The sequence below is a fragment of the Equus quagga genome, chromosome 7 (genome assembly GCF_021613505.1).
Source record: "Equus quagga isolate Etosha38 chromosome 7, UCLA_HA_Equagga_1.0, whole genome shotgun sequence".
In the NCBI taxonomy this organism is placed as follows: Eukaryota; Metazoa; Chordata; class Mammalia; order Perissodactyla; family Equidae; genus Equus; species Equus quagga.
This window is the reverse complement of record NC_060273.1, coordinates 33,454,989-33,469,067: the sequence shown is the minus strand read 5'-3', so window position 1 is coordinate 33,469,067 and position 14,079 is coordinate 33,454,989. Positions and strand designations below refer to the sequence as shown.

The 14,079-nt window shown below is 54.4% G+C and overlaps 1 protein-coding gene across 2 annotated transcripts in view; it reads left to right on the top strand.

Moving 5' to 3' along the window:
- The window catches only part of RNF216 (ring finger protein 216), a 153,490-nt gene extending 139,781 nt beyond the window's left edge, over window positions 1–13,709 (top strand). For both annotated transcript variants that reach the window (XM_046666744.1, XM_046666743.1), the window contains exons 16-17: window positions 9,707–9,776; window positions 10,661–13,709. In XM_046666744.1, the coding sequence (XP_046522700.1) occupies window positions 9,707–9,776; window positions 10,661–10,983 (393 nt within the window). In that variant the 3' untranslated portion in view covers window positions 10,984–13,709. The remainder of the gene's footprint in view (window positions 1–9,706; window positions 9,777–10,660) is intronic.
- The last annotated feature ends 370 nt before the right edge of the window (window positions 13,710–14,079 follow it).

Here is a 14,079-nt window from a genome sequence, read left to right as displayed (position 1 = left end):
TATCAAAAATAAGCCAAAAACATTCAACCAAGAGTCCTACAAAACAAGATGTCTTTTTAGGAAGGGGGAGAAAAACCAGAAGCAAACACAGTCACAGCAAACCACAGTTTTCTGGTTTAAGAGGTCAGAATGCAAAGCCAAATCTCATCACAGAAATGAACAAATGTTATTTTGCAGTAGGGGCAGGGGTATCCTGGTCTTTACTGGATTAAAATATGCTGGCTCTCTTGGGTCCACGTGGGGCCATGTGAGTGCTAGCTAAAGGAGTTAACGAGTTGTATCTGTTAGAAGCCGCGTTCCGAAGAACAGTCACCTGGCAGTCTGGATTCCAGAAGTGGGGCACATTTCATAACAGCATTTTCTCTTTAAATGCAGAACAAAGTCTATGTTTATCTTGTGCTTAGACTGCGAGAAACTGCAGAGAATTGTTTTCCACAACTTCTTTGTTGTTTGAATGTTAAGAGTTTGGAGCATGCTCACTTCAAACAAAGCCTGGGGTTTCTACGACCAGGCTCCTGTGTGGTGCCATTATCACCCAGCCATTTGGTGGGGAGACCTACTCATTTTCCCCAAGCCTTCAGTGGATTGAACCTGACATAAATATGTGTTAATACATTTAATTCTGTCATAATTCCTAAAGGCAGATGTATTGTCCCAGTTTTACAAATGAGGAAACTTGCTGAAGATTGTGGTCAGTACATGGTAGCACAGGTTTCTGTCCCAGGTCATTTGTTCTCTTAGCGTCTTCAGCAAAGCCACCACCTCCTGCCTTCTCCCCTCGGTGGCTCTCGTAGTACCCAGGCTAGACCAGTGTGCACCGTCTTCCTGGTGGGTCGATCAGGCATGTGGAGGGCACCAGGCACTTTTGAGGCCCTTGTTTGAGTGGCCAGGGCAAAAATGAAATGTTGCAGGAATAAAGGGAGAAGAATATTTCAGACAGAATTGATGACGAAAAGGTGGAAACCCCACAGGAAAAATAGTCCAAACTTTAGGTCGGTGACTAATTTTGGGGTCAGGTTTTCCTTAACTTTTTTAATTTATCTTCTGCAAAAGGAACAAGATAGTAAAGTGAACCCCCGTGTAGTTCCGTCACCCAGTTTTCACAATTGGCCTTACTAGCATTTTCTCAGTGTTTGAAATACCATTGTTTCCCTTACAGCAGGGGGTAGGACCACTTTCCTGTTCTGCAGGTGAGGAAAATGAGACTCTGATCACGGTGAAATCAGCGTCCAAACCCAGGTCTTCGCCCGGATCCCAGCCCCTTCACTCCACGAGTCTCCACGCCCCGGGGCGGGAGGGCACCGACGCAGCAGATCGCCAGTATGCCCCCGGTCCCTGAGTCCAGGGAACCAGGCGAGCCTCTGCAGAGGGCTGGGGCCCTTGCTGGACTCCTTCCCCACTGAGCAAGTTGCAGATGGTAGAAAGGGGGCCTGGCAGCTCCAAACGGTGATGGTGTCCCCAGGTTTAGATGTCACTAGAGGACTTTACTAAGAAGGGTGGCAGGGGGCCAGCCCAGTGGCACAGTGGTTGAGTTCACATGCCCCACTTCGCTGGCCCCAGGGTTCACAGATTTGGATACCAGGCGCAGACCCAGCACCATTCATCAAGCCACGCTGTGGTGGCATCCCACATGAAACAGAGGAAGATGGGTACAGATGTTAGCTCAGCAACAGTCTTCCTCAGCATGCAGAGGAAGCTTGGCAACAGATGTTAGCTCAGGGCCAGTCTTACACACACACAAATAAAGAAGAGTGGCAGCATGGCTCAGTCAGTCCAGTAAACACAGTGTGTTGGTATGTGTTGTCTTCAGCAAATGCCAGCAGGCCCCAGGCTAAGCACTTGACCCTGACAGGAGTCAAAACATGACCACATTCCCTGCTGCATCAAGGTCCCTTTGGGAGAGCTCTAGATAGAAAGGTGTTTGGGTGCTGGACCTCTGTGACCTGAGGAGACAGCTGCAAAGGCCAGCTCAGAGCCTGTCCAGTCTTTGCCCCTCCCCAGCACGTTGTCCAGCCCCCCACTGGGCCGTTCCAGACCCCAGCTGCACAGCATGTGCCGCTGCAGGCTGCGCCTCACCCTCCTCCCCCCAGTTTCCTGTTGCAGGGGGACAGCTGGGGCTGGGGGCTTAGGGTCTGGCGTTGCTCGGTGATCTGCAGCCAATCTGGGAAGAATTTGAAACGAAATCCTCAGCTCTTTGGGAGCCTTTTATGAAATCATTGCAAGTTTATTAACAACAGCTGCGGCCACACAGGACCTGGATCCCTGCCCCAACCCCACCCCCAAAATCACAGGAGGGAAGCAGCAGTTGACTTGTAATTCCCAGTCATCTTTTTAAGGGGAGAAAAGTGAAATGAAGAAGAAAAGCCACGCATCCTCCCTCCGTGGTCACGGGAGGCTGGACAGCAGGCGAGCGGGTGGCCAGCCCTGGTGATGAGAAATGCTGAAGAAAACAGAGGCTCTGAAGGATGTTTAAAAGCTTCAGCAAGAACAGCCCTGGGCCAAGTGCTTAAAGGTCTATTTTAGGAACCTTCCGCCTGTGGCTGGCGATGACTGTGAATATCTGATGGTGGAAACATTCTTTTTCCCCTTTAACCACTTGAAGTTTCTCTTCCTTCATTTTCTTCCGTCCAGACCCTGTTGCACAGGCAGAGCTGCAGGGCCTCGTTGTTGAGGGGCAAGTTGACGAGTGGGTTTTGTGGTTGTTTCTTCTTAATTCAAACCTCTCTGGTGACTTGTACCTCATTTCCTGCCGGCGACTCTTGTGCTGAGTGGGTTTTGGAGAGGCCGGGCCTGCCGTCGCCTCATGCTCCTGCTGCCTTACTCCCCACCCACCTCCATGTGAAGCCAGCATGTCAGAGTCTTCCGTCTTGGACCGGCACTTTCTGTATCCTGCTGAGCTCAGAGGAATTCAGGGAAAGGAAATAAAACCTTCTCCCTGTTAAGATGCAACCCGCTCAGTTGTTTATTTAAAGGACTCTTCCAGATCTCCTGGGCAGTGAGACTCCATGTCGCTTTCTGCTTTAAGCCTTTCTCCCCGACACTGCTGTCGGGGTGCGTCAGCCCACCGTGGGTGCTGCTCACGTTCCCTTCACGGTTCTCATTGCATCTAGTTGTGGTCTCTGGCTTCCACTCCCAGAGTGGCTGTGGGTAGCGATAGAAAGTGCTGGGTGGTTCACTTCTCTAGCGTGGTGTCTCGTTACACTCAGTCTTTTGAGTCCTGCCCATGCTGGGACATACTATGGTTGCTAACCAGTGTCCACTCCCTCCCATCTCAGCCTCGCCTTGCTTATAGGCACACTCTGTGGATCTCTTTGAAAGTTTTCACTGAGACTAGGAGAGGCCAGAAAGAGGGCAGAGAAGGGGACTCATCCAGGCCTACTCAGTCAGTCTTGAAGCCCTCACCACAGGCCAGGGAGAGGCGTGCCAGGGCCAGGGGCGCTGCATCTCACCCTTGATTGCCGTTCACTAGAGCCTGTTGGGGTGTCCAGTGTGGTGGGGAGACAGAGAGCAGTCTGCTCCTCCCGCAGTTGCCCGCTGACCAAGGCAGGCAGAGTGTGAAGGGGAACTCGAGTCTCCGGCAGGTTCCATTTAGCCTCCAGCCCTAGTGAGGGCAGAGCAGTGGGGGGTGTCCTAGCAGCCCACTCTCGAGGCCTGTGGCTTCAACTGCCTGCAGAGCTGAGACCCGCCCAGGCTCCCCTGGGGCCTGTAAGCCCAGACCTCCAGCCCCAGGGGCAGCTGGTCCCTGCCCTGGTCTGATTTCACGCCTCACCACTTGGGGACCCTCAGCATGTCACTGCCTCCTCAGAGCCTCAGTTTCCTCACGGATAGAATCCTGGCCAGGCCCCACCCCTACCCTCCAGGACTAGGAGAGACACTAGAGAGCGGGCGTGTGAGAGCCAGAGCAGTCCAGGGCCTGGCTGTGCAGAGCACAGTCTTCTAGAAGGAAACCTCTGATTTTTGGAAAGTGAGATATGGATGCAGAAACAACCAGTGGGAATTAGGCCAAAGTGTTCCTGGGAGTTATCTGCAGTGAGGAATTTACCGGTGACTTTTTTTAGTTTATGTTCTGTTAACCTTTGTTTTTCCAACGTTGCTTTAACGTGTGTGAGAATCAAAACCCTGTTTTTTGTGGCAGAAGGAGAAAATTCCACAAGATCCCATGGTATACAAGTAACTTGGTGGTCTCATGAGAAAATGTGTCAGGCAAGAAACGTGGAAGTGTTCGTTTCCCCCCTCAAGGTGGGCCAATGACAGCAACCCAGTCAGGAGCGATAGAAGGCTCAGTTCCCGTGAGCCAGTGAGAGAGCCTAGCCTGCAGCTCAGGTTTCTGGCTCCAGAGGTGAGGTTTACGGGTGCCCTGAGCTCCCGGCCCCACTCTGGGTGAGAAGGACATGCTGGCTTCGTCTCCAGGGCCAAGTGCCAAGGAGGCCAGTCAGAGACCGTCGGATGGGTCATTTTAAAGGATGGCACATGTACTGCTGGGTGAGCTGACCCCGGGAACATACTAATTCCCTAAAAATTTCCAGGGACGTGGCCCCCTTCTCTGCTGTATTTCTGTTCATGTCCTTGAGTGGAGGCGTTTTTTGTTTTGCGCTATCCTCTTCTCGTATTTAGTGGAGAAAGGAGATTTCAGAGTTCTGCCCATCCCTGAGAGAAGAAGCCCTCTTGTATTTCAAGGAGGGTAAAATGCACTCTTTCTGGAACAAAGCAGAGCCTAAAAATAGTCAGCTCTGACAGTGCTGAGGGCAGGATGGGGTGGGCACAGTTCCCAGGGCCCTCCAGTCCCAGCACTGCAGAAGCTCCGGTCCAGGACCTGCTGGGTTGTGTGGTTAAGAGCTCAGAGTGTGGGATTGCCTGCCTGGACTGAACCTCACTGTGCCTCGGTTTCCCGATTTGTAGCGTGAGGATGGATTGATCATCCCTAACTCGTGGAGTTGTTAGGGAGATGCAGCGTCCGTGAAGCTTTAGAACAGCAGCTGGCACATAGGAAGGCCTCAGTAAATGTTAAGCACCGTCACTACTGTCAGTGTGCTTGGTGCTTTATAAGAGAGACATCGTTTGCCTCTCGCAATAAACCTGCTGTGGAAAGGAATGGGTTCCAGATTAGATCGTGGTGGGCAGAGGGGACCCCACTCCAAGGTCTGGGGAGCCCCAAAGCTGAGTTCTTCCCATCTCGCCACCTGCCTGTCTGTTTCGAAGCCATGCTGCTTTAACATAAAATTCGGCGTGTGCGTTTGCCGTGCTCGGGGCTGCTCCTGCAGGCTTGGGCTTCCTGTGCTGACTCAGCCCTGCACGGGCTGGAGGACAGTTCACTCTGATCCCGCCCACACTCGCCGGCCCTCTCATCATCTGCTTTCCTCCTATTGTTTCCCATTTCCAGCAGCCTAGGTGTGTCCTAGATTTGTAGAATGGCAAGCCTTTTTCACAAGTGTCCTTATTCACCATGAATGATGATACTCGGGGTGCCCAGAATGTTTCCCGAGAGAGCGCACGTCCAGAAAGGCCTCAGTGGCCCCATCTGTCCCTCAGCCCAGACCCAGGAAGTGTTCTGGTGAGGGACCGGTCTTCATGTTTAATCTCAACACCAGCTCTAAACTTGCCTTCGCTTTTTTTTTTAACATTATTAATTTTTTAAATTGTGGCAAAATATATGTAAAATAAAATTTGCCATTTTTAAAGTGTACAATTCAGTCTGCCTTCCCTCTCAACTTGAAGAATTAAAAATGCTTAAGGGAAACTGCTTGTGAAAGGAACTTTCAGCCCAGATGAAGTAAGAATTCTTCCCCTTAGTGTCTAACGTATTTGGCTGACAAGTAAATTTTTCTTTAAAAAAATATTGAAAAGTATTTTAGTTCTTAGTTTCTAAACACAGTGTCCTGTGACTCCAAGCGGTTGGAGAAAGTTGAAGTCTGAAATGTCTAACCCGTATTCTGGGTGTGACTGACAATTTATTCATTGTGGACGGTGACAGTCACTGCTCAGGATGGTTGAGTGCTGACATTTTCTGGTGAATACAGACTGTATTTAGACTCTCGGGGCGCTGCCTGCCTGGGGAAGGACAGGGCATAAGGACAAATGGTCTTGAGTCCACCTACCAAATCAGGAGAGATCCGAGCAATGGCAGGAAGGGAAGAGGCTCCAGGTGGCTCTCTTCAAAAGGTGACGGGCTCTGGGCTCCAAGTCTCCTCCTCCTCCAGGAAGAGCTCGCGGTGGCCCCCGGGCGCCTCTGCCGGGGCTGGACCTGGCCGCTGTGTCCTCGAAGCCGGCAGCTCTGTATCAGTAAGCCGAACCCACACTCGCCTCTGCAGGTGCCTCAGGCCCCCGGGGGGTTCTGCCATTGCGTTACTCAGTGACGAAGCTTGACCAGGAGCATTCGGATTTAGCCCAGGAAACTTAGCATTGGGGAATATCAGATGGATGCCCTGCATGCTCACACCCTCAGCAGTGCCATCAAGGACCTGGAATCTTCTGCCCAAAAGGGATACTTCTCTTCTCCCTCATTCTTCCTCTGTCCTCACAGAAAGGAGAAGGGTGGGTTAGCGATTAGTCTCTAACGCTGTGAAGTTACCCTTTAAGCCCATGTACAATTCCACAGTGGAATGCCGGCTCACACTGTGATCACAACACAGAAACGTAAGCTCCACACGGGGAGGGGGCAGGTGAGCCTTGCTCTTGGCTGTCATCCTGCACAGGGCCTGAGCATCCTGCACCCTCGGCACATAGTCCCAAATGGAAGAACGTGCATGCCCTCCAGATTTCCACACCAGACAGACGGTGGAGACAGGGAACCTTCAAGGGACTTGTCTGTGCATTTTCTCCAGGAAAGCTGTTTGACACCGTAGAATGGTGTAAAGCATTTGCCTAGCCCACCGCCAGCTAGCCATAACTCAACACCTTAGTGTCTCTGCGACCTCAGTTTCTGTGCTGTCAGGAAGTTGGAATGGGTGATTTCTAAGGTACCCTCCTGTGCCATCAGAGGCTTTGAGTATCCTTCTGGAGACTGATGGGCATAACCGCATTTAGGCGATGTGGCAGGGACCGGGATGAGGCAGTGGTGCCGGTGGCGGTGGTGGCGGTGGTGATATAGTGCTGATGGTTATAATGAATAAATAACCAGAGTCAGGAACCTGTCACTCGTACCACAAAGAAGCTACTGAGAGAAATGTTGGGGGCATCTACCCATCTGTACCACCTTTTCCGGAAACTTCTTTTCTTTCTAAAATCTTCATCCCTGCCATTGTTTACGACTCTCCTGCCTTTAATAATGAGTGCTTACTTTGTCCTTGACACACGTCGGCTCCTTCAGTCCTTACAACAACCCATTTTACATACAGGGGCCCAGGCGCAGACGTGCAGGAGCTTGCCCCTGTCACAGCGAGGCGGGTAGAGCCACTGCTCTCCCACTTTCCAGTTTTCTTAATCACTTTCTCTCTCTCTCTCTCTTTTTTTAAATCTTTCTTTCTAGGTCTGCCGCTGGCACCAAAATGAAGAGGTTTGCCAGCTCCTAATCTAGACACTTGGTCGAATTTGTCTTGACACTCACATGGGGACTTCAGACTGCCCACCAAACCCTTTTGAGTTACTGGGGCCCTTTGTGTTGATTGACTTAGTGATCACTCTGTAGAGTACTAAGTTTCCTTTTTGGGAGTTTTGCAGAGAGCCTAGATGACCATGTTTTGGGGTTTTTATAAGCCTTTTTGTGCATAACCTGGGAGATGGACATGATGCCCACCAGGATTCCTCCTGGATGTGTGATCTCTGAAGGGAACTTAACCTTTGTCCCTTCTCCTCTTCCCCTTGCCTTGCTCAGAACAGCTGGACAGGTGAGGCCGAAAAAGACTTGGGTGTATGATAAGAATTTCCAAATATCAGAGTTGGAAAGAAGCCTTGAGACCATTGAGTCCAGACCGTCATGTGGCATCTTGAGGCCTGGAGAATGTGAGCTCATGTCATACAGCCTCCTGCTGTTGCCAGGGAGCCTACAGTTTCTGGGAACTCTGTCTTAAAATGTTTTAATCTTCCAAGCAAAGGGAATATATTACATAGCTATTTATTTATTCCATCAGTATGACCTTCAGTTTCATTGTTGATCAGAAGTTTAACCAGTAAACTTAGAACCGTGTCCAGTACAGAACAGGTGTCTGATACACACTGATTGCGTGAAATTCATGGCTCTAGAATCCTTGAGAGTTCGTAACTGTGTGGTGAAATCATTAATTACTGTCTTGGCTTGATAATTAATAACATACTAACTAAATATGCAAACTGTCCGTCGCTCAGCTCCACAATGAGGCTGCCGCATTCTCCTCTGGTCCAAGGATTTCTGGGTATCCTTTCCAGCTCGTGTGCTCTTCTCCGTGGGCCTCCATTCACATCTCAGAAGTTCCATGGGTGTTATCAGCCACCCAGACCCTCAGATCAGCGTGAAAGACCGAGTTAGCGCTGATGTTGTTCTTGCCCGGAGCGCGCATCGGCTCTGATGCCTCGCCTGGGGCAACGCTTGTTTCCAGCAGGCTTCTTGCTGCACTGAAACCTGCTCATGCCCTCCTGCCCCCCCATACTTCTCAGCTTGACTGCTCTCAACTCCTGGAGAAGCAACTGGAAGACCCCAGAAAAGAGGCCAAGCCTGCCCGTCACTCAGTTTGAATCCATGCAGTTGATGTGGTCAGGTGTTGGCTGCAGTGTCCCGCCCTGTTCACTGAGCCTCAGCCCTGCGGGGTAGCCCGTTAAGTCCCACAGCCCTCCACGGCTGTGCTGCCACATCAGCAGCCATGGGCTGCGCAGCAAAGACGTGCACCGTCTTGGTGGCTTTCTTCAATCCACTGAGTGTCCTTTCAGTCCCCAGATACATTGGAAAGCCTCTTTGCAGGGCCGCTGAGGAGTGGCTCAAACTCCAGCACATTACCCCCACCACAGCGCCTGGGCAGGTGGAGTTGTGGGAACTGCATGTGGGGTGGACCTGGTCTGCTCACCTGGCGTGGCCCACAGACCTTCCCTGATGAAGCCCCATGTCTGCCTGCGTGCACAGTGCCTCTGGCTCCTGGCCCCAGGGGGAATCGTCCAAACTGGAGTTGCCAGTTACCATGGCCAGCCTACCAAGCGCTGAGTTTGGGAAGGGAAGACATCAAGGTCTATAAACTTGGCCCTTCCCCCTGTACCTGAGGCCTGACCCAGGCCACCTTTCTGCTCTGCAGCCCACCGGCCAACTAGGAGCTAAAGGCCAGTTTCGGGGCTCAGGCAGCCTGAGTGGGCGCTTGTCCAGCTCAGTTCAGGGAGTCAGCAAGACTCTGCTGGACTCTGCACACGGGCTGCTGTGCTCAGAGCTTGTAGACTCGCCATCTGAGACTCCTCAGGCCCTGCCCACCCCAGACTCACCGCCTTCCCACACTGTTGGGTCATCAGTCTGCCGCCTCCCAGCTGTGGAAGCTCTCCCTCTGCTTCCCCTACAGCTGAGGGAGCAAAGCAGGTTCCGGCCCCGCCCCCAGACAGCCACCTGCCATGCACACGCCCCGCTCCTCGGTCCCAGCCTCTCAGATGGGCTTCCTCATGGGAACACCATCCAGTGATGACGGAGGAAGATTCTCAGGGAACCAGGAATGAGTGGTGTGCTGACCAGCAGCAAGCCGGCCTCCCCTGTGTCCCAGTGGGGCCTCAGTGCCACATAGAGCTGGTTGAGAGCAAGCTTATCGTCTTGTTTTTTTTCCAGGAAGATGATGAGAAGCTGATTGAGGAAATCCAGAAGGAGGCCGAAGAGGAACAGAAAAGAAAGAATGGAGGCAAGTTCTCCCCCAGCACAGGCCCCAGGCCCTCCATGTGCTCAGGGGAGAAGGGGACCCCACTACTGGCCCTCCCTGGGGCTCCTGCACTCCACCCAGCCAGGGACGACCCAGGGAGTGCTGTCCCCCACACTGCACCTGTGTGTCCAGCTGCCTGTGGGAAAGGCTGGGAAAGCTTAGATACAGTTTCGGCATCTCCTTGATGGTGAGGAAGTCCCAAGGGGTGGGTTTAAGCTTAGGAAGCAAGTAGAAGCCAAACCAGACTAATAAGACAATAGGTTGGGGCCGGCCCAGTGGTTAAGTGCACGCACTCCGCTTCAGCGGCACGGGGTTCACCAGTTTGGATCCTGGGTGCGGACCTACATACCACTCATCAGGCCATGCTGTGGCGGCATCCCACACATAAAGTAGAGGAAGATGGGCACGGATGTCAGCTCAGGGCCAGTCTTCCTCAAAGAAGAAAAATACATTAGGCCCACCCTGACCCTTCTGAGATTACAGGGGACAAAGTGGAGTTTCTGTGAGTGGCCATCCAGGCCTGGCTCTAAAGGAAAGTTTCACAGAGGCTCCCCCTGTTCTGAGCTCGATAAATAACGCCGCCTTCCGAGGTGACCGCTGTCGAGTGTAACACTCATTCAGAAGTGTGATTTTGTCCTTGGTGATGGGGCGGGGCTGTTTCTGCATTTTCTCCTTTACTCGGGCTTATTGACAGGTAAGAACGATGCTGGAGGTCAGAGGTTCCTGGCCTCGCCTCATGCTCCGGGCTCTCGGCCCCCAGCTCAGGCAGGTGGGGCCAGGGTCAGGGTGTGCAGGCCTGGTCCCGAGCCCGATGCAGGCACAGTTGGTTTTAGCTGTTCCCCTGCTAAATCCCGTCTCTGTTTCAGAGAACACCTTCAAACGCATCGGGCCTCCCTTGGAGAAGCCTCCAGAGAAAGTCCAGAGGATGGAAGCTCTGCCGAGGCCCGTCCCGCAGAACCTGCACCAGCCGCCCATCCCACACCCCTATGCCTTCGTGCACCCACCCTTCCCGCTACCGCCTGTCCGGCCTATGTTCAACAACTTTCCCCTCAACATGGGCCCCATCCCTGCGCCCTACGTGCCCCCTCTGCCCAACGTGCGCATCAACTACGACTTTGCCGCCGTCCACGTACCGCTGGAGCACAACCTGCCTATGCACTTCGGCCCGCAGCCGCGGCATCGCTTCTGATAGCCGGGGGCGCTGGCGCAGCCCTCAGCCTGTGCCCTTCACCCCCGAGGCTGCTGGCCCTGCCCTGCCTTCAGAGCGCGGTGATGGACGTGGCCCTCAGGAGGACAGGCGGGCTTTCTTCCTGCTCCTTCCTGGGAAGGGCCACTGCCCCTTGAAGAGTGGCCAGCAGGCCAGTGCCCTCTGGGTGCCTGTACCAGGATTGGTCTGGCACTCACTGGGCCAGAGATAAGAAGGCAGCCAAACCCTCTTCCTGAAGAATTCTGCCATACTAGCAGCCAGTGCAGGGGGCCTGGCCACAAGGTGGCTCGTCTCTGCTATGTGGCTCACGTCCCTGCAGAGACCTCCCTCCTTCCCTCCCCTCCCGCCGGCAGACGACAGAAGTCTCCCAGTTAAAACCTGCTGCCGGCCTTCCTCCCTGCAGCCCTCGGACCCCTAATAAAGCCGAAGTCCCTACGCGCTTCGGAAATTGGTGAGAGGTCTGAGCCCTGCAGAGCGGCCCCGGGGCTGCTGCCACCCGCCGCCCCTGAGGCCCACCAGAGGGAGGCGCGCCCTGCTGCTCCGAGCCAGGGCCGTGTCTGTAGTTGAGGGGTTTCGGGCCCTGTTGTCCCTCTCTGGGGGGCCAGCCCCTCAAAGGCTCAAGGTTGATCCATGCGAAGAGGTGACAGCCATGTCCATGGGCCTGGGAGCGTCGCTCAGGGTGGGAAGGCTGCAAGGCCATGTCCCCCAAGTCCAGAACCCCAGGCCACCACCGTGGTGACCGCTCAGGGGTCTCCTCTTCCCTCTTGGCCCACTCAGATGAGACCGCAGAGAGTTCTGTTTTTAGTTTATCTAAAACGTTTGCTGTTTACTCACTTCAAACTTACCAGTTTTCCATGGCCTACTAGAGTTTCTCTCTCTCAGTCTCTGGAAGGTCAAAGAAGTGTCTTACCCCATGCCGCGCAGCTGATGAGGGCAGGGTGGTCCTGAAACGGGCCAGACAAAAACTGCTTTTCCCGTGGCTCTGACTGGCCTGGGGGCTCCCGCAGGCAGCCGATTGTCGTGAGCCTTCTTTGCACCAACCAGCTGCTGACCAGCTTCTCCCCTGAGGTTTGGTGGAGGCAGTGGGTTCCCTAGGGGACCAGGGGGCGCAGATGGCGCTCAGCGGCACCCTCCCCCCCGAGGAGCTGCACTGCCGGCTGTTCTGCAGGCCCGACGCTGCCCTGTCCTGCAGGCGACCCGCTCTGGGGCTGCTGGGGGCCCTGTGTGTCCCTCACCCTTGCCTGCCCGGCACCAGCGGGCTTTGGAGCTGCGCCTGAGGCCTCGCCCTGGCCCTAGCCCGCCGCTCTGTGCTCCTCACCCTCCAGCCCGCGCGCAGAGCCCAGTCTGACACCGGTCGCCAACACTGTCCTGCCCTCCCGCAGCAGGAGGCCTGCCCCTCCAGGCTGCCCACTGCTGTGGGGACCTCACCCTGGCACCAAGCATCACCACGCATGGTCGCCCGCTGCCATCAGCTGCTTAGATGTATTTTGAGGATGGAAATGGGAAAATCTAAACTGCCCATTCTTGCTGCCTTCATTCTGAGTGAGGTCCTTGCAGGCAGGTTGTCATCTGGGCACAGCGTGGGGCCCCCGGGAGAGGCCAGCACCAAATGTCCCTGCCGGGAGCCTCTCCCTGTTGGGCTGCCGGGTCCTCACTGCTGGCCTCTACAGCAGTCTTGGGGTTACCCTGCAGGGCACAGTGACAGGATTTCTTTACCTTAAAAGCATGTTCCCTGCTTCCCCAAGAGAGGGTCTCTGAGAGCAGCAAACCACTAGCAGTTGTCCCACCAGAGGGAGAAGGTGACCCCAGGTGCTGCCCACCTGCCCCAGGGCACATGGGACCCTCCTTGACCTCCTGAGCCAATTCATCATCCACCCAAGGAAGCAGGTTCCGCCTCTGCCCTGTGGCCAGGGTCTGCGGCTCCACCAAGGGCCTGGGGCAGCTGTAAGGACAGACCCTGAGGGGGCGGCGTGCCCACACCGAGTCCCCTAGGGCCCAGCTTTCAAAGGTCCCCCTGGCATGGTAGGGAGGAGACCAGAGTGATGGTTCCCCTGAATGCCCGAGCGAGGACTTGTCCTCTGGGGCGAGTTCTGGCTGTTTGTAGCCCCACACAGCTGCTGGGGAGCCACTCTGGCCTTTCTGAACCAGGGGCCTGATTTCTAAGGTTGCCCCTGAGCCGGACTGCAGGGTGGCTCACAGGTCTGTCGTGGAAGGTTATTGCCGCGAGTTCTGCCCCTAGCGCCAGTCCCTGTGCATCTGTGAGATGACCCTCCAGGCACCTCAGTGACCCTGAGGTGGGACCCGGACTGCGGGCTACTGGAGAAGCTGTCTGTGCCAGTGACGCCCATGGAGGTCTGCCCCTGTCTGGGGGGCGCACAGGCGTCCAGGGGCAGCCTAGCCCCTCCCCTTCCCAGGGCCGCAGCGCTTGCTCCCCCACCCCAAGCGAGAGGCTGCACCCCGACGGTCTCGTTCTACTTGCCTTAAAACTGGAGAGAGGAATCTAGTATTTGCACTTAGAAAGAGATTTAAAAACTTTAAAAAATGCATGACGTGTCGCTTTGTATAAAATAGCAAAATGATTATTAAGTTTTTTTCTTTAGCTTCTGTTAGTAAAAATACAGAAAATAATTCCGTTTAAACTACTGTGTGTAAAAAGCCTGTATCATATGTAAGTGGGACTTTTTGTAAATAAATGTTGGTGCGCTCTGCTCCCTCTGATTGCATTTGTCCACGCGGCCCGATCAGGCAGGCCCTGCCGTGCACACATGCGCACACCCCACCATGAAGTTACAGGGGCCACGCAGACAGGGCCCAGCAGCTTCCTGGGGAGCAAGTAGATGGTCGTGACACCATTCCCGGAGCTGCGGGTGGCTGCTGCAGGAGACCTGCAGGGTTTGACGCCCACGGAGCACACCCGAGGGCCTGGCCCTGCAGAGGAGCAGGAATTCCCCGCCACTCCCTGACCGCAGCATGGACAGGTGATCCCTGTGCTGACCGTGCTTGGGAGGCTGCTGAGGGCCGGGTCAGGCACAAAGGGTTTGGTTTCTGTTTTTTCCCCGGCACAGAATCCCCTTCAGG